The sequence below is a fragment of the Sinohyriopsis cumingii genome, chromosome 5 (genome assembly GCF_028554795.1).
Source record: "Sinohyriopsis cumingii isolate HCF-2022 chromosome 5, ASM2855479v2, whole genome shotgun sequence".
Classification (NCBI taxonomy): domain Eukaryota; kingdom Metazoa; phylum Mollusca; class Bivalvia; order Unionida; family Unionidae; genus Sinohyriopsis; species Sinohyriopsis cumingii.
Window position 1 is genome coordinate 133,735,410 of NC_142965.1, and position 19,683 is coordinate 133,755,092.

Sequence of the window (19,683 nt, forward strand, 5' to 3'; positions counted from 1 at the left end):
AATGCCTTTACAGCAAGCTATAAAATAGTACTTTTTCAATGAACGCCTTAACAGCAAGCTATATAATTTGATGTGTCTTATCTTCTTCAAGAATATACACATTTCATCAGATATACTTTGTAAGAAGTCACTGGCATGCTTTCATATTGCTTGATTCATTTTTGTAGTTTGCTGGACTTTGCAACAGATGATTCTTTTTTAAGTATAAACATTTCATTTTGTAATCTTCTAAGGCAAATCTGGGGAAAACCCTTTTCCATTGCACACAAAGCAGCACAGGTTTGTCCGAATTGTGATTTATTTGTCCTTAATTGAATACACTGTTTCAAAAGGATATCCTATGATTTGATTACAGCCGTTGGAAGAGCTGTGTTGATTTTATGGAAGAATTTGATGATACTTTGATGATACCACAGGACTACAACATAGCCATGGAAGAAGTAAGTCACAGATGACATTATTGGGTACACTTAATTCTGTGAACATATTTCTACCAATTACAGAATGAACTAATTGGTCAAGAAATGCACTTTTGTGACCCTTTAACTGACTTTGATATGAACATGACATCTAAATATGCTGGAGTTTGATTTTTAACATACATTAATGAGTGGGAAAATGACTAAGTTCTTAGAACACCTATTTTTGGAAGGTTTCATATAAGCACTTGCATCGTGTTTGAGAGATTATTGGAATAGGATTGAAATTAAAATAATTTTGGAAACAAAATCAGGAAATAATTAAAGATTATCACCTTATGAATCCTATTGTTAATGAAAAAATGGCTTAAATTTATTTTTAGAATGTAACTGAATTAATCCTGTTAAAATTTGTTGTGTCAGATTGACCGTCAGAAGGCCAATGTACGTCAGATGAAGATGCATCAGATAGAGCTGACAGAACAGCCTCAGTCTGAAGAAGAAAAAATGGAGGGGTTGCAGGTGAGAATCGTTTCAGATTAACAAATTGTTGTAATTCATAATAAATGGATGGCTTGCTTGTGAGATTCATTTCAGATTAGCAAATTGTTGCAATTCATAAAAAATGGATGGGTTGCTTGTGAGATTCATTTCAGATTAAAACAAATTGTTGTAATTCATTAAAAAAATGGATGGGTTGCTTGTGAGATTCATTTTTTAATTAACAAACATGGCAGTATATTATGCTACTCACTGACCAGTGTAGCTGGTCTGGATCTTATGGTATTTTGGTATCAGTGCTTGACTGTGAAGTTTAAGTATTGGGTTTGATCCCTGCTGGCAGCTTTGCTTTGTTTTCTGCTACACAATCAAATTGTCGACTAATTATTTTGTAAAACTTGAGTCTGAATATTTATCAAGGTTTTTTTTAAAAAAAATTAAAATTTGTGGTTTACTTATGTTAGTGCTTTCATATTTTCTTTCTGTTTTGAAATTGACAATTGTTCATAATTTAGTGACTCGGTTGGAAATTTATAGTTCAGTTTTGTTTTCAGAGAGTGCCACCAGAAATGTTTAATGTGGATATTCTTAAACTTCATACAGTCAAAACATCGAAGAAAGGTAACTCTAACAGCTTTTTTTTAATTCTTACATATTTTTGTAAACAGATCCATTGATTCACCCATTGATTATCATAGTATTTACATTATTCTCATTTCTTATCCTTAGTATTTAAATTTTCCTCATTTTAAAATAAAATTATTTATATCCCTGGCAGCAGCTTTCCCATTTTTGTATTGAAATCTTGAATTAGAGCTAAGAATTAATTTATACATGTGTTTATTAGTCACTCAATCCATCTTTCTTTAGCAGAGTTTTAATCTTCATACATTTAATGCTTGATATTGTCTTTTAATGAAACCTCATGTTGATATGACTGATGTTCAGGAAGAGTAGCACCAAAAATTTAAATATGGCCTCCTTAGCAGCCATATTGAATCTCAGATTTCTACCAAATTCATGTAGGACCATTTAGAAGCCTAAGGAGACTCTTAGAAAAATATCCATGTCAATATGACCATTGGTTTAGGGGAGGAACAATAAGATTTTCAAAATGCATATCATATTGGATGTCAGATTAGCAGTTTTCATTCTGGACCATCTACAAGTCATAAAAAGTCAGTCGGTGAAAACCCTATGTAGATTTGGCCATTATTTTAAGAGGATTCATGATAACAAGATTTTCAGTATGTATGTTATTTGATATTGTCTGTATGTATTGGAAGATACATGTACAAAATATGCATGCTTTTTATATTGTCCTTATTTGTGTGAAAGGTACTGGTACAAAATATGTGTTGTTTGATATTGCACTGACTTTGTATGACACAGAATGAACAGCTTTTTGGATTCCTGGATGAATTATATCATCATGGGCCTTTCACTGAAATACTTCATGTAATATGTAATTGGCCATATATTAAAAACTGACTCTTATTAGTCCTACAAAATGGCTGTCTTAGTGGCCATCTTGAAAATCTTCTTATGGCTTTTGACCTCAAATGGTTTTTGTTGACATTGTATTTCACAAAAACACTGTTACAAAAAGTAGGGGGCCCCGAGTGGCCGAGTGGTCTAAAGCGCTCACCATTACAGATTACTTCCATCCACCTCTGTTTGAGTGGGTTTGAGTCTCAGGCTTGGCCATTGTTGGTACTTGAGAAAGCTTGCCAGTAGCTTCTCGTGGGTCGGTGGTTCTTTCCGGGGTTCTCCCTGGTTCTTCCTCTACCATTTATACTGGCTTTCGTGTATAACCTATTTTGTGCTGAAAAATGGCGTTAAACCCTATAACAACAACAACAAATAGCAGGTCATGAATGAAAAGTTTTCATTCATCTGACATCCAACTTGTCAGCCATTGTGGTCATCTCTAAATTTTTATTATCACTAATCCTTTTGTAAGATTGGCGGCATTGTCATGGCATTTTCTTATAAAATATAATTGGCCTGAATAAAAATGGTGTACATCTGACCACCACTGTGTCCATGCCGTTGTAATCAAGTTTGAGCCACATGTGGCTCTGTAGCAATAACCATATATGGCCCTGTAGCAATAACCACATATGGCTGTCAGTGATCAGAAAATGATATAATGGCCTATGGTTCTGGAAAATGTTTTGACACAAAAATCTATCACACTGATGATTTGAACATTTTAAATCAAAATTAAATATAATATTTTAATTGTTTTAAATTATTTTTTACTATTTTATTTGCTTTTATATGAGATAACACATTCCTGATTTTTCAGATGAAATGACACCAGCAGAGAAGGCCCTGGCTGCAGGTAGAGCTTATGTCATTCTGCCAAAAAGGTGAGTTTAGACTCCAGAATCCAGTTTATTCTATCTAAGATAAGCTGGTAATGTTGAACAAAGTTATGTTATTATTTTCTATCCTGAAAACAATGACCAGAATTGAATTTCAGCATGAAAAATGGCTGTAACGATCTATCGGTAACATTGCTAATAATAATGCTGGTACCTGTGAGAATAATATGGCACATTTTAACATAAAATCTGAAAAGATGTAAGTTTTGTTTCCATATTAGTATTATGAATATAAATATCATTGTTTGTTGTTGTAATTGTAGCTTGAAACTGACATCAAAATAAAACAGATGTAAAGTCAAGGGATTTCAGCTTAGTACAACAACCTCTGATAACGAAAGTAAAACAGTTTTAAAGTCAGTGGTTTTCCTGTTAGCAGTAGAGTGAAAATTCAATAACTGAGAGTGAAACAGTTGTGAAGTCAATGGATTTCCACTTAGTGCAATAAACTCTGATAACTAGCATAAAACAGTTGTAAAGTCAAGTTTATCCCACTTATCATTACAGTAAAACTCTGAACAATTGAAAAGTCAAGGGCTTCCCATTTAACATTACAGTTAAGCTCCAGTAACTCAATGAAAATCAGTTATAAAGAAAAGGGGTTCCCATTTAGCAGCACACTGAAACTGACAACTAGAGTACAACAATTGTAAAGTCAAGGGCTTCCCACTTAGCCATAGAGTAAAACCCGGTTAACTCAGTAAAACAGTTGTAAAGTCAAGGGCTTCCCACTTAGCAGCACAGTAAACTATGATCACTCAGCAAAACAATTGTAAAGGCAAGGTTTCCCACTTTGGATTACAGTAAAACTGATAAGGCCAATTTAAATCACCGATATGCTGCTCATCATTTGATTCGTGATCTCTGTCTCATTATGAAGTCTCATGTTATCTACGACCTTTAAAACTTAAAATAACCCAAAGACAGAACTTAAAACCGTAACAGATATCCATGAAAATAAATGAATTGACAGTCAACATAACTAAAAATATTGGACATATATTGCTGTATACACAAATGGACTTGGGGTACCTTTCTTTTAGTAGCTTGTCGAGTAACAACTCTGTCAGCTTTATTGCATCTTATGGTTTAGGTATATGTCATACACGCATGGATTCACACCTACAAACATGTGCATGCACACAGACACAGTAATAACTCTGTCAGCTTAATTGGATCAGATAGTTTAGTTATTGCCACCTACCTCCCCCATCCCAGCACAATCTCATCAAGATTAATTGATAATAGCTTTGTTTGAGTAAACTTGTCCAGTAACAACCCTGTCAGCTTCATTGGATCATATGGTTATTGCCCCCTCCCTACCCAGCCTAAATTCATCAAGATTGATTGATTGTATCTTTCTTTGAGTAAAATATTCAATGACAACCTTGCCAGCTTTATTGGTTCTTGTAATTTAGTTATTGTCATCTCCTTCCCCACCCAGCTTAAAGTTTATCAAAACTGGTTGATATTATTTTTCTCTGGGTAACTTATCAAGTGAAAACCTTGCCATCTTGTAATTTAGTTATTGTCACCTCCCTCCCCACCTAGCGTAAACTCAGCAAGATTGATTTTGGGTACCTTTTTTTGAGTAACTTATCTATTTACAACCTTGCCAGGTTTATTGGATCATGTACATATTGTCACCCCAAACTCATCATGATTGTTTGATGGTAGAGTATAAGAATTTATGATTCATAAGGGTAATATAAGAATTAGGATTCATAAGGGTAATATAAGAATTAGGATTCATAAGGGTAATATAAGAATTAGGATTCATAAGGGTAATATAAGAATTAGGATTCATAAGGGTAATATAAGAATTATGATTCATAAAGGTAAATTTAAGAATTATGATTCATAAGGGTAAATTTAAGAATTACGATTCATAAGGGTAATATAAGAATTAGGATTCATAAAGGTAATATAAGAATTAGGATTCGTAAGGTAATATAAGAATTATGATTTATAATGGTAATATAAGAATTATAATTCATAAGGGTAATATAAGAATTATGATTCATAAGGGTAATATAAGAATTAGGATTCGTAAGGTAATATAAGAATTATGATTCATAATGGTAATATAAGAATTATGATTCATAAGGGTAATATAAGAATTAGGATTCGTAAGGTAATATAAGAATTATGATTCATAATGGTAATATAAGAATTATAATTCATAAGGGTAATATAAGAATTATGATTCATAATGGTAATATAAGAATTATAATTCATAAGGGTAATATAAGAATTATGATTCATAAGGGTAATATAAGAATTAGGATTCATAAGGGTAATATAAGAATTAGGATTCATAAGGGTAATATAAGAATTAGGATTCATAAGGGTAATATAAGAATTATAATTCATAAGGGTAATATAAGAATTATGATTCATAAGGGTAATATAAGAATTATGATTCATAATGGTAATATAAGAATTAGGATTCATAATGGTAATATAAGAATTATGATTCATAATGGTAATATAAGAATTATAATTCATAAGGGTAATATAAGAATTATAATTCATAATGGTAATATAAGAATTATAATTCATAAGGGTAATATAAGAATTATGATTCATAAGGGTAATATAAGAATTAGGATTCATAAGGGTAATATAAGAATTAGGATTCATAAGGGTAATATAAGAATTAGGATTCATAAGGGTAATATAAGAATTAGGATTCGTAAGGTAATATAAGAATTATGATTCATAATGGTAATATAAGAATTATGATTCATAAGGGTAATATAAGAATTAGGATTCGTAAGGTAATATAAGAATTATGATTCATAATGGTAATATAAGAATTATAATTCATAAGGGTAATATAAGAATTAGGATTCATAAGGGTAATATAAGAATTATAATTCATAAGGGTAATATAAGAATTATGATTCATAATGGTAATATAAGAATTATAATTCATAAGGGTAATATAAGAATTAGGATTCATAAGGGTAATATAAGAATTATGATTCATAATGGTAATATAAGAATTATAATTCATAAGGGTAATATAAGAATTATGATTCATAAGGGTAATATAAGAATTAGGATTCATAAGGGTAATATAAGAATTAGGATTCATAAGGGTAATATAAGAATTATGATTCATAAGGGTAATATAAGAATTAGGATTCGTAAGGTAATATAAGAATTATGATTCATAATGGTAATATAAGAATTATAATTCATAAGGGTAATATAAGAATTAGGATTCATAAGGGTAATATAAGAATTATAATTCATAAGGGTAATATAAGAATTATGATTCATAAGGGTAATATAAGAATTAGGATTCATAAGGGTAATATAAGAATTAGGATTCATAAGGGTAATATAAGAATTAGGATTCGTAAGGTAATATAAGAATTATGATTCATAATGGTAATATAAGAATTATAATTCATAAGGGTAATATAAGAATTAGGATTCATAAGGGTAATATAAGAATTATAATTCATAATGGTAATATAAGAATTATAATTCATAAGGGTAATATAAGAATTATGATTCATAAGGGTAATATAAGAATTAGGATTCATAAGGGTAATATAAGAATTAGGATTCATAAGGGTAATATAAGAATTAGGATTCATAAGGGTAATATAAGAATTATGATTCATAATGGTAATATAAGAATTATGATTCATAAGGGTAATATAAGAATTAGGATTCATAAGGGTAATATAAGAATTAGGATTCATAAGGGTAATATAAGAATTAGGATTCATAAGGGTAATATAAGAATTATGATTTATAATGGTAATATAAGAATTATAATTCATAAGGGTAATATAAGAATTAGGATTCATAAGGGTAATATAAGAATTATGATTCATAATGGTAATATAAGAATTATAATTCATAAGGGTAATATAAGAATTATGATTTATAATGGTAATATAAGAATTATAATTCATAATGGTAATATAAGAATTATAATTCATAAGGGTAATATAAGAATTATGATTCATAATGGTAATATAAGAATTATAATTCATAAGGGTAATATAAGAATTATAATTCATAATGGTAATATAAGAATTATAATTCATAAGGGTAATATAAGAATTATGATTCATAATGGTAATATAAGAATTATGATTCATAAGGGTAATATAAGAATTATAATTCATAATGGTAATATAAGAATTATGATTCATAATGGTAATATAAGAATTATAATTCATAAGGGTAATATAAGAATTAGGATTCATAATGGTAATATAAGAATTATAATTCATAAGGGTAATATAAGAATTAGGATTCATAAGGGTAATATAAGAATTATGATTCATAATGGTAATATAAGAATTATAATTCATAAGGGTAATATAAGAATTATGATTTATAATGGTAATATAAGAATTATAATTCATAAGGGTAATATAAGAATTAGGATTCATAAGGGTAATATAAGAATTATGATTCATAAGGGTAAATTTAAGAATTATGATTCATAAGGGTAATATAAGAATTATAATTCATAAGGGTAATATAAGAATTAGGATTCATAAGGGTAATATAAGAATTATGATTCATAATGGTAATATAAGAATTATAATTCATAAGGGTAATATAAGAATTATGATTTATAATGGTAATATAAGAATTATAATTCATAAGGGTAATATAAGAATTAGGATTCATAAGGGTAATATAAGAATTAGGATTCATAAAGGTAAATTTAAGAATTATGATTCATAAGGGTAAATTTAAGAATTACGATTCATAATGGTAATATAAGAATTAGGATTCATAAAGGTAATATAAGAATTAGGATTCGTAAGGTAATATAAGAATTATGATTTATAATGGTAATATAAGAATTATAATTCATAAGGGTAATATAAGAATTATGATTTATACGGGTGATTTAAGAATTATGATTTATACGGATGATTTAAGAATTATGATTTATAATGGTAATATAAGAATTATAATTCATAAGGGTAATATAAGAATTATAATTCATAAGGGTAATATAAGAATTATGATTTATACGGATGATTTAAGAATTATGATTTATACGGGTGATTTTCAGTCCAATAATGCTACTTAACCTCATTCATTTTATTGTCTCTGTCTCAGTCCAACTTTGAGTGCACTGTCACAGATTCATCATTGGAAAATGAAGTAACTATCAGAATTTACAGTTTCAAAGATGTTTTAATTTTTGTTCTTTTCAGAAAATATTCTGCTGTCTGTAATTTTTTGTACCATTTAGTTTCTTTTCTGCACAATAAGGGAATGAAATTTTTTTGTCTGTGTTTTCTTTGGGGGTTGTGTATACAGTAAAAATTGTTCTTGTGAAATGTATAAAATTTCCTACTTGAGAATGAGCTGAGAATTGTACTAATAGTCTTATCTGTACTTTTGTACTAATAGTCTTACCTGTACTTTTGTACCAATAGTCTTATCTGTACTTTATTCATATTTTGGATAAAAGCCAATTAAAAAATGTATGGAAAATTACAGACAGTACAGTTAATTTTATTGTGTTAAAGTTGTCAGGTCAATGTGAGACCTTTCCCTCAGAATCAGATGACTGAGGGTAGCTTTGGCTGCTGTACCTGCCCTTACATTACCCTTGATGTCAACATGACTAGGCAGCCAATAGTATATAATACTTTTCACTGGTTGCATTAGAACATCATATTTCAGTAATATATGGGTATTATGGGGTTGTGAGATTTAAGATTGTGCAAATGTTTCATTGTGGAAAGGGAATCTGAAAAGACGACAAAATTTGCTGTTTTTAGAGGTTTCAATGTAGTCAAAGCTTTGAGTATGGCTTTAGTTTCAGCAATAACTCCCCCAACTTTGTTTCCATCTTTTGACTGTCTGAATAGAGAGACATGCAGATGCAATAGCCACTACTGTGCTGAAGTGCTGTAAAATGCTTCATATACATATTCTGGTTTCAAGCGATAGTTTAGTCTCTGTCTTGCTAGTACAGAGAAAGTGGCTCTATTTGTTCCAGTTTGTTATAGCCTATATATTAAAATTATGGACTGATAGGTTTTAATCTAAAATATGGAAATTTAATTTTGCATCTCTGTTTGATGCAGATTAATTAATCAACGTTTCCACAAACAAATCACTGATAATGGAATCTTAATAACTCTGAGAAAAACCAGTAGCTTTTCTAAGCATTAAGACATGATATGGAATATAGGGAAAAGTACATATAGACTTCTGCATATTCCATACCCCTTCATCTTATGGAAGAAAATTTGAGACATTTCTGGTGAAAATTACAGTACTGTATTTTAGGCAAGGTTGCATATAAATTGTTTACAGGTTATGTCATCATGTTTATTTCAAAAATAACATTCACTCCATATCATGAATATGTGATGATTGGCAGATGTTAAATCAGGTAATACATTACAATGAGGTACCTTATTGTAAGGGATCACTGTTTTTAGAAGATACTTTACATTTCTTTAATACAGTCAAATAGTGTTAGACAGTTGTAACAATGCGGTCAAAAACAATCCTGTGGAATGTTGACCTCAACAATATCTAACTGAAAACTGTTATTTTAAAAAATTCTAAATCTGTTTCAGTTTTGCTTTGTCTTCTATTTACTGGAATGCTCACATGTACTTTTTCCTGAATGTTTCATGTTTATCATTTATAATCTTTTTGTATATTTTGTAATACATAGTTAAGGATAAGGAAACTTAGTATACCACAAAAGTTTACCATAGATACTGTCAAATAATTCATATAAATAAATTAAATCATCTCATAATTATCTTGCATATATTTTGATACAAAATTATTTTCATATTTGGTCAAATTACTGAGAGAAAGTGCTTGTAATATAAAGTCCCAAATGCTGTTTATGGAGAAATTTTATAAGGATAGAGAGTCCCAAGCACATATTTATATATTGTTGAGAGGCAGAGAGAGATACTATTAGACTGGCAGACTGTACATGAGTGCTACCTTCAAATAAAATGAGTTGAATCATTTCTATATTTTATGAACATTTATGAATAAGAGATATAAATTATTCAACAAATTTGATAAATTTCATTTGAAATGAGCACAAAATGTAAGATCCTATGTATTGCATGATGAAAGTACAATTTTTTGAAAATCATACTTTAGAATAGTGAAGTGAAATAACAAACATTAGGACATTATTTGTGATGTCATAAGATGTTATTACATGTGTAACATATATAAAATTGTGATTAGGCATGGATGGGAAATTTTGCTGAGTACCAGGCTGGGTCAGTTTTTGTCAGCTCATGTTTCTCCTCTTCCATTTTTATTGTTCAATTTTCCCACTCACCTCTCTCAACCCCATTTTTGTCAACCATAAAATGTGTTTTTTTTTATATGTATATTTTGTTGTTTGGAGGTACGGGAACTGGCCTGGCAAGATCAATTTTTTTTTCTTAAAACCTTTTAATATAGTGCCTGTGTGTGTGTGTGTGTGTGTGTGTGTGTGTGTGTGTGTGATTAGGATTTTTAACGTAGCTTTAACAATTTTTCAGTCATATCGCTACAATGTCTGCAGTGTGGCAGATTATAGTGATGTTTAGCACTGGGGCATCATGCAGCAGGCATGTAGCATGATATCCCACCCAGTCACATTATCCTGACACCAGGCCGACCAGTCCTAACACTAACCTCTTAATGCTGAGCGCCTAGCGAGGCAGCTGTTAGTACCATTTTTGTAAGTCTTTGGTATGACTCGGCCGGGGTTCGAACCCATGGCCTCCTGCTTCCGAGGTGGACGCTCTAACCACTAGACCACAGGAGCGGTAATGTAGTGCCTGTCCACCCCTAGATATGATTATAATAAATACGACAGTAGTAATGTAATACATTAAGATACATTATAAGATATGAGTCATGATGATGATGATGATGAATGTAATACATTAAGATACATTATAAGATATGAGTCATGATGATGATGATGATGAATGTAATCCATTAAGATACATTATAAGATATGAGTCATGATGATGATGATGATGAATGTAATACATTAAGATACATTATAAGATATGAGTCTCAGTGCCATTTAAACAAAATATAAACTGTTTTGTTCACATGAAACATTTTTTATTCTGTTTGCTTTATGTAATGCACATGTTCATTTTTTAAGCAGCCACTAAATATGCTAAATTAAGAATATTCAAAACTTTTCATAATTTGTAAATTTTTCTGTCTGGGCAAAATAATCTTTCATTCATATCAATCATATTTATTAATATTTGTCACCAATCATTGACTTCATTGGACTAAATAATTCAATATACAGACTAGCTCATAAGAGAATTATCACTTAGTAGAAATGTTACACAATTTAACAATATAAAAAAAAATTGAGCTTAAGGCAAATTGACTGGTAATTGGCACAGTTGATGGCAAATTGACTGGTAATTGGCACAGTTGATGGCAGATTGACTGGTAATTGGCACAGTTGATGGCAGATTGACTGGTAATTGGCACAGTTGAATCATACTACTTAACAAACTTTTTCCATCTTACTCATTTAGAAAGAAGAAGAAACAGAGAAGCCCAGTTAGCATGGCACGCCTGGATGAAGTAGAGAGATTCCTGAGACACAGACCCAACAAAATTAGACGACGACATTCTATGATCAGAATAGTTAAACCCATAGAGAGAGAACTTCGTGTTCCAGTGTGAGACCTGTATTTCAGTAACCATTTCTAAAGTGCTGAAACATGAAAGAAAATTGTCGTTTTTTAGGTGTTGAGTCGGTGCACCATACTATGTAGAAAAAATTGTGTTAACATTACACGTCATTGACAAAAATATTTGATTTAAATGTCTTTTCTTATTTGGTACTTTAGTCCCATATATAATGAATTGGAGTGATGTTCCATATTCAAGACAAGGTTTCTTAAGGGTTTAGCATGTATCTTCTTTTTGTATTAGTTTATCATACAGTTTCTGACTTATCTCAATACCCAGACATAAAAGGGTAAAAAAGATCTTTTAAAAGGTATAGGTACATGTTAGGCAGGACAAGAAATGATATAAATTTTAGGTGGTGCAAAATTATATGATGTTTCACAAGGCAATTAGAGTTGCTGCTGATGTTCTTAAACTAGAACCTGACAATAGGCCTAGTATGAGAGAGAGTCTGGCAAAATATAACAATAGGCCTAGTACAAGAGAGAGTCTGGCAATATATAGTCAATATTTGTCAGCAGTCTTGTTGGTGAATGCTTGATTTGATGTTGTGTCATTGTCAAGTGTGTGTCAGTGTTGATCATTTTGGTTGACAATATGTCAGTGTCTGTGAGGTGTCTTTCAAATGAGTTTTTTCATCAGGGTTCCTCTAAGCTTAGCCTAGTGCAGTAAGATGAGGTTATCAGAGGTCCTCTGAGCATAGTATAGTGCAGTAAGATGAGGTTGTCAGAGGTCCTCTGAGCATAGTATAGTGAAGTAAGATGAGGTTATCTGTGGGTCTTTTTAGCTTAGTATAGTGCAGTAAGATGAGGTTATCAGAGGTCCTTTGAGCATAGTATAGTGCAGTAAGATGAGGTTATCAGAGGTCCTCTGAGCATAGTATAGTGTAATAAGATGAGGTTATCAGGGGTCCTTTTAGCTTAGTATAGTGCAGTAAGATGAGGTTATCAGAGGTCCTCTGAGCTTAGTATAGTGTAATAAGATGAGGTTATTGGGGGTATCTAAGATTAGTATAGTGCAATACGATGAGGTTATGAGGGGTCCTCTAAGCTTTGAACAGTTCAACAAGATGAGGTTATCAGGGGTCCTTTTAGCTTAGTATAGTGCAATAAGACAAGAGTATCAGGGGTCCTTTTAGCTTAGTATAGTGTAATAAGATGATGTTATCAGAGGTCCTTTTAGCTTAGTATAGTGCAGTCTTTACAGCCATGTTTGAAGAGAAATTTTTGTCCCGGCATATGGTCTATATCACAAATCCAAGAATCATACTTTCTAAATGTTTTGTTATATAATAAGTTTTGAAAGAAATTTTTATATTGAAGATATGATTATGGTAAAAGAATGTCTGAACCTAGAACATATGTTCAACCATAAATTGAGATCAGAGATTAAAATTCTTTTTGGTTGTTGTTTTATTTTATGCTGTTTTAAAACATATGATTACTCTTATTTCTTACATATTGAGTTACCATCTTTAAATAATAATAATAATAATAATAATAATAATTATAATAATAAGGATAATAATGATGATGGTGATGATGAATAATAATAATAAGAATGTTAATTTATTATTATTGTTATTATTATTATTGAAACCTTTATTATCATTTTCCCCTTTCTTCAGACAAGTTAGAGAGGGGAGGAAACATAGCTTGCCAGATATTCTGAATTTCCAAGAATATGGGAACAAAAAAGGATTAAAGTGAGTAGTTATATCCAAAGCGTATGGGTTGTCTCCCTGTCTTGTCAAATAACATACCATATTTACTCAATTATAAGTCAGATCTAACTGTAAACTGCATAGATCCAGATCTGCTATCACATCATGAGCCAGCAGATCTGGGTCTCTGCATTTTATATAGGAGTCATTAGTACAACAAACAACATAAATCCTCGTATGTGTGGTGCATACTGGATCAGCAGTTAAGGGTGTATGTTTTTTTGCATTTTGGACCTGACTTGTAAAGAGTGACTTTTTATTTCATACATAAGTGACTTTACTTACACTAATGTTTAGAAAGAGTGACTTTTTATTTCATACATAAGTGACTTTACTTACACTAATGTTTAGAAAGAGTGACTTTTTATTTCATACATAAGTGACTTTACATACACTAATGTTTAGAAAGAGTGACTTTTTATTTCATACATATTAAGTGACTTTAGATACACTAATGTTTAAAAAGAGTGACTTTTTATTTCATACATAAGTGACTTTACATACACTAATGTTTAGAAAGAGTGACTTTTTATTTCATGCATGTGTGATTTTACATACTCTAATGTTTTCAAGAGTGACTTTTTGTTTCATACATAAGAAATTTTACATAATTTAGTGCTTGGAAAAAGCAATTGAATTGTCATTTGTCAATTCCTGTTTACATCTTTGCTTTATTCAGGCTGATAATCAGAATTGTAATTCCTTCAGTAGCTGCAGTTGACGTAATTCTGTGCAACAGAAGGATTTGTAATCACTGCATTCAATTTTATTTAGTTTTGATGGCCCAGATGCAAATGCAGCATCTCGTTTGTTTCAGCCATTTGTCAATTCATGTAAACCAAAAGCTCATTTAGCAGGGTGACTGGACTATAGAGTGACATACAAGATGTTGTTTTGTGGTACTTTTCCAAACATCAAAATTCCAAATACATTGATAAACTGTGCCAGTAAGTGACTAACAAAATTGACAAACAGACTTATGGGACATTATTTGTATTACTTATAAACCTTGAAGTAAACTTCTCTTCATCAAAGTTGACACAAACATTAAAAAATTTCATTTTCCTCGAAAGCTGTGCTTTTTGACTTTGAGATGCTGTGAGTACTGTGAGTGCTGTGAGTACTGTGAATACTGTAAGTGCTGTGAGTAATGTAAGCGTGGTGAGTACTATAAGTGCTGTGAGTACTAGAATTGCTGAATACTTTAAGTGCTGTGAGTATTGTGAATACTGTAAGTGCTGTGATCTGTAAATACTGTAAGTCCTGTGAGTACTCTAAGTGCTGTGAGTACTACCATACCATTGATTTAAACTATTTCCTATAATCTGATTTATATATTATTTGACATTCAGTTGAAAATAAATTGGTTTTGTCATTCTGTTCCTTGGCAGTGGTCCTTTATGGATGTATATGTTTGGTTATGAATAAAGTATAATTAGTATATATTTATTACAGAGATGTGTGTTTAAATATCTGGATACAAAATGTAAAGTAAAATTCTGAAATTTACAGAATGCATAAAGCACATTTACAAACATGTCTCTGCACTGAAGTGCACATTATTAATAGATCTGGAACAAGCTGCAGCACAGGTCATTACAAAACTCACTGTAGTTCTGTATGTATTCAAAGTGTTTAACAGTGTGGGAAAACTAAGTCTGTTTCCAGATTGTGTAGGTGTCAGTATATCAAAGATAAATATATGCTGTTATTTACTGGAACCTGAAGATAATGTGATAGAGACAGAATGCCAGTTTAGTAAAACACTCTATTGCTGTATAGAAAGTAGTGTGATTAATCTCAGGTTGTAAAGTTTATACAGAAACCCATACAAAATTTGACAAAGGATTTATGTTTTCGTGTTGTGTGGCTGTATTTCAGACCAGACTATAATGTGCGTGAATGGGTGAGAGACATTTGGAACACATGGTTTGATGAGGTTTTTCCCCCAACTCCTGAGGATTCGGAAGAGTCAGAAATAGAGGAAATGGGAAAAGACCAGAAGGAGGAGGAAAAAACAAAAAGGTAAAGCATATCCACTCTGTGTTTGGAATCAAGAGAAAATAATCTTTATTCCCTATCATGACGTCACAGAAGATGAAACACAGCCATTTAAAATTAGCCATTGGTTCCTCATCTTGATTTAGACATGGAATTTAAAGAAGAACATAGCCTTGACTTAAACATAAGTAAAAATATTCTGTGATTTGATTGGATGAAATTTGAATCTGAATTGAGTTTGACCTGCATTCTTTGAAACAAGTACTTTTTACAAGTGAAAGAAAATCAGAATGCAGAGTTAATGAAGAATGAATGTAAATGGAACAAAAGTGAACACAAATGCAATGCAGGTAGAATATCAGCAAAATCATAAATGCATTTTGAGAAAACAATGCAAATGCAAAATGAATAACACATACTCATAAATCAAATGAATAACACATACTGATAAATCAAAATGGAATAGAACATGATTGTGCTTCATGAATGAATTTGAAAATTCAATTATTTTCAAGCTGTTGCTAAATTTACATTTTCAAATACCCTTTTGCTTGATAAATCAGGGTCTGATTTTTTACATTTGTCAGTTTTTTATCCTTGCTAACTGTCACATTGCTTTGTCGAGGGAGACATTAAAGATTATTGATTTGATGACATTATCGGTCATTTTATCGGTAAAATTTTATTTAAATGAAATAATAATAAAAATCTGCTTACAACTACATTTGTATATTTATAGTAGTTGTGGTTATAATTTTCATGTAATTGCAAATTCAATGCTTTCTTTTGCATTTTAATTTCTTTGATACTTTTGGGAACACACTTTTAACAAGACAGGATCTGAAAGTAGTAGTTATTTTCCTTTAACACTCTCCAAAACAGAAAACCTCAGTTAGCTAAATGCATTTCCATTTTATTTCTAATGAGCAAAACAAAATTATGAATGGAAATGATAAATGCAGAATCAGTATACATTTCTGAGATCATAAATGATAAATGCAGAATCAGTATACATTTCTGAGATCATAAATGATAAATGCAGAATCAGTATACATTTCTGAGATCATAAATGATAAATGCAGAATCAGTATACATTTCTGAGATCATAAATGAAAAATGCAGAATCAGTATACATTTCTGAGATCATAAATGAAAAATGCAGAATCAGTATACATTTCTGAGATCATAAATGATAAATGCAGAATCAGTATACATTTCTGAGATCATAAATGATGAATGGAAATGATAAATACAGAATCAGTATACATTTCTGAGATCATAAATGATGAATGGAAATGATAAATGCAGAATCAGTATACATTTCTGAGATCATAAATGATGAATGGAAATGATAAATGCAGAATCAGTATACATTTCTGAGATCATAAATGATGAATGGAAATGATAAATGCAGAATCAGTATACATTTCTGAGATCATAAATGATAAATGCAGAATCAGTATACATTTCTGAGATCATAAATGATAAATGCAGAATCGGTATACATTTCTGAGATCATAAATGATGAATGGAAATGATAAATGCAGAATCAGTATACATTTCTGAGATCATAAATGATAAATGCAGAATCAGTATACATTTCTGAGATCATAAATGATAAATGCAGAATCAGTATACATTTCTGAGATCATAAATGATGAATGGAAATGATAAATGCAGAATCAGTATACATTTCTGAGATCATAAATGATGAATGGAAATGATAAATGCAGAATCAGTATACATTTCTGAGATCATAAATGATGAATGGAAATGATAAATGCAGAATCAGTATACATTTCTGAGATCATAAATGATGAATGGAAATGATAAATGCAGAATCAGTATACATTTCTGAGATCATAAATGAAAAATGCAGAATCAGTATACATTTCTGAGATCATAAATGATAAATGCAGAATCAGTATACATTTCTGAGATCATAAATGATAAATGCAGAATCAGTATACATTTCTGAGATCATAAATGAAAAATGCAGAATCAGTATACATTTCTGAGATCATAAATGATAAATGCAGAATCAGTATACATTTCTGAGATCATAAATGAAAAATGAGACAATAACTAAGCTGCAAACTTAATGCAAACAAAACTTGTATGACACAAGTTATTAATGCATATCAAACACTTTATGAAGGAAATGCAATTTTTTGGTGAATTTATCTTTCAGGGTTGGTATTAATGTTTTTATATGTGACATGAACTTAACAACATTTTGGTTAAGCTGAGGCCTAGTAAAACATACTTTTTATTTGTTTTACAGTGTTAGTACCATAAATTTTCAAACTGATTTTAAGTTTTCTTGTAGGCAGAAATGTAATGGAAAATATCTAGCAAATCCAGATATAACCAATGTTTTTGATGAATGAAAATGAACCCTTTCATATTATTAATATGGGAATCAAACGCTTGGACCACTGAGGCTCAGAATGAGTGTGCTAACAATGTGTTGAAATACTGGAAAATTTGCTTTCTGTGTGATCCTAATGTTCAAGTACATTAATTACATGCTGTGTGACCCTAACTTTCAGGGTAGATCAGTTACATGCTGTGTGATCCTAATGTTCAGGGTACATTAATTACATGCTGTGTGATCCAAATGTTCAGGGTACATTAATTACTTGCTGTGTGATCATAATGTTCAGGCTACACTAATTACATGCTGTGTGATCCAAATGTCCATAGTATATTCATTACATGCTGTGTGATCCTAATGTTCAGGGTACATCAGTTACATGCTGTGTGATCCTAATGTTCAGGGTACATTAATTGCATGCTGTGCGATCATAATGTTCAGGGTACATTAATTACTTGCTGTATGACCCTGATGGTCAGGGTATATTAATTACATGCTGTGTGATCCTAATGTTCAGGCTACACTAATTATATGCTGTGTGATCCAAATGTCCATAGTATATTTGTTACATGCTGTGTGATCCTAATGTTCAGGCTCACTAATTACTTGCTGTGTGATCCAAATGTCCATAGTATATTCATTACATGCTGTGTGATCCTAATGTTCAGGCTCACTAACTACATGCTATGTGATCCAAATGTCCATAGTATATTCATTAAATGCTGTGTGATCCTTATGTTCAGGGTACATTAATTACATGCTGTTTGATCCTTATGTTCAGGGTACATTAATTGCATGCAGTGTGATCCTAATATTCAGGGTACATTAATTACATGCTGTCTGATCCTAAAGTTTAGGTGTATTATTATGTGCATTCTGTGTGATTTTTATGTTCAGGATACATTAATATGTGCTTTCTGTGTGATATTTTTAGAGTACATAATTATGTGCTCTGTGAGTGTTCCTAATGTTAGGGTACATAATTATGTGCTTTGTGTGTTCCTGATGTTCAAAGTACATAATTATGTGCTTTGTGTGTTCCTGATGTTCAAAGTACAAAATTATGTGCTTTGTGTGTTCCTGATGTTCAAGGTACATAAGTATGTGCTTTGTGTGTTCCTGATGTTCAAGCTACATAATTATGTGCTTTGTGTGTTCCTGATGTTCAAGGTACATAATTATGTGCTTTGTGTGTTCCTGATGTTCAGGGTACATAATTATGTGCTTTGTGTGTTCCTGATGTTCAGGGTACATAATTAATTGCTTTGTGTGTTCCTGATGTTCAGGGTACATAATTATGCTTCTATGCTTTCAGTTTTTTTAAATGTTTTCTATTCCATTAGAACATTGTTTTAGAGATTAAGAAATTATTTGTTCATTTCACGTTTGTGTTCCTCACAGAAAGATCTCCATATCTAGCACCATCCCAGAGAGTTTAGAGTACATCGAACCACTTGTTGAGAACGAAGAAAATTTGGATGTCTTGCAGGTAAGAAAGGGGCCACCAGTGGGGGTATTAGATAGGAAAGTTTGTTGAGGATAATTCTTGTTTTTTATTGTGGCTCTGTT

At 30.9% G+C, this 19,683-nt stretch overlaps 1 protein-coding gene across 3 annotated transcripts in view; it reads left to right on the forward strand.

The window, feature by feature from the left end:
- LOC149800271 (uncharacterized) overlaps window positions 1–19,683 on the forward strand; it is a 171,543-nt gene that overhangs the window by 76,558 nt on the left and 75,302 nt on the right. For all 3 annotated transcript variants that reach the window (XM_089959840.1, XM_089959843.1, XM_089959841.1), the window contains 8 exons: window positions 356–440; window positions 843–941; window positions 1,475–1,541; window positions 3,232–3,295; window positions 11,854–12,000; window positions 13,641–13,718; window positions 15,618–15,761; window positions 19,516–19,603. In XM_089959840.1, coding sequence (XP_089815966.1) covers window positions 356–440; window positions 843–941; window positions 1,475–1,541; window positions 3,232–3,295; window positions 11,854–12,000; window positions 13,641–13,718; window positions 15,618–15,761; window positions 19,516–19,603 — 772 coding nt within the window. The remainder of the gene's footprint in view (window positions 1–355; window positions 441–842; window positions 942–1,474; window positions 1,542–3,231; window positions 3,296–11,853; window positions 12,001–13,640; window positions 13,719–15,617; window positions 15,762–19,515; window positions 19,604–19,683) is intronic.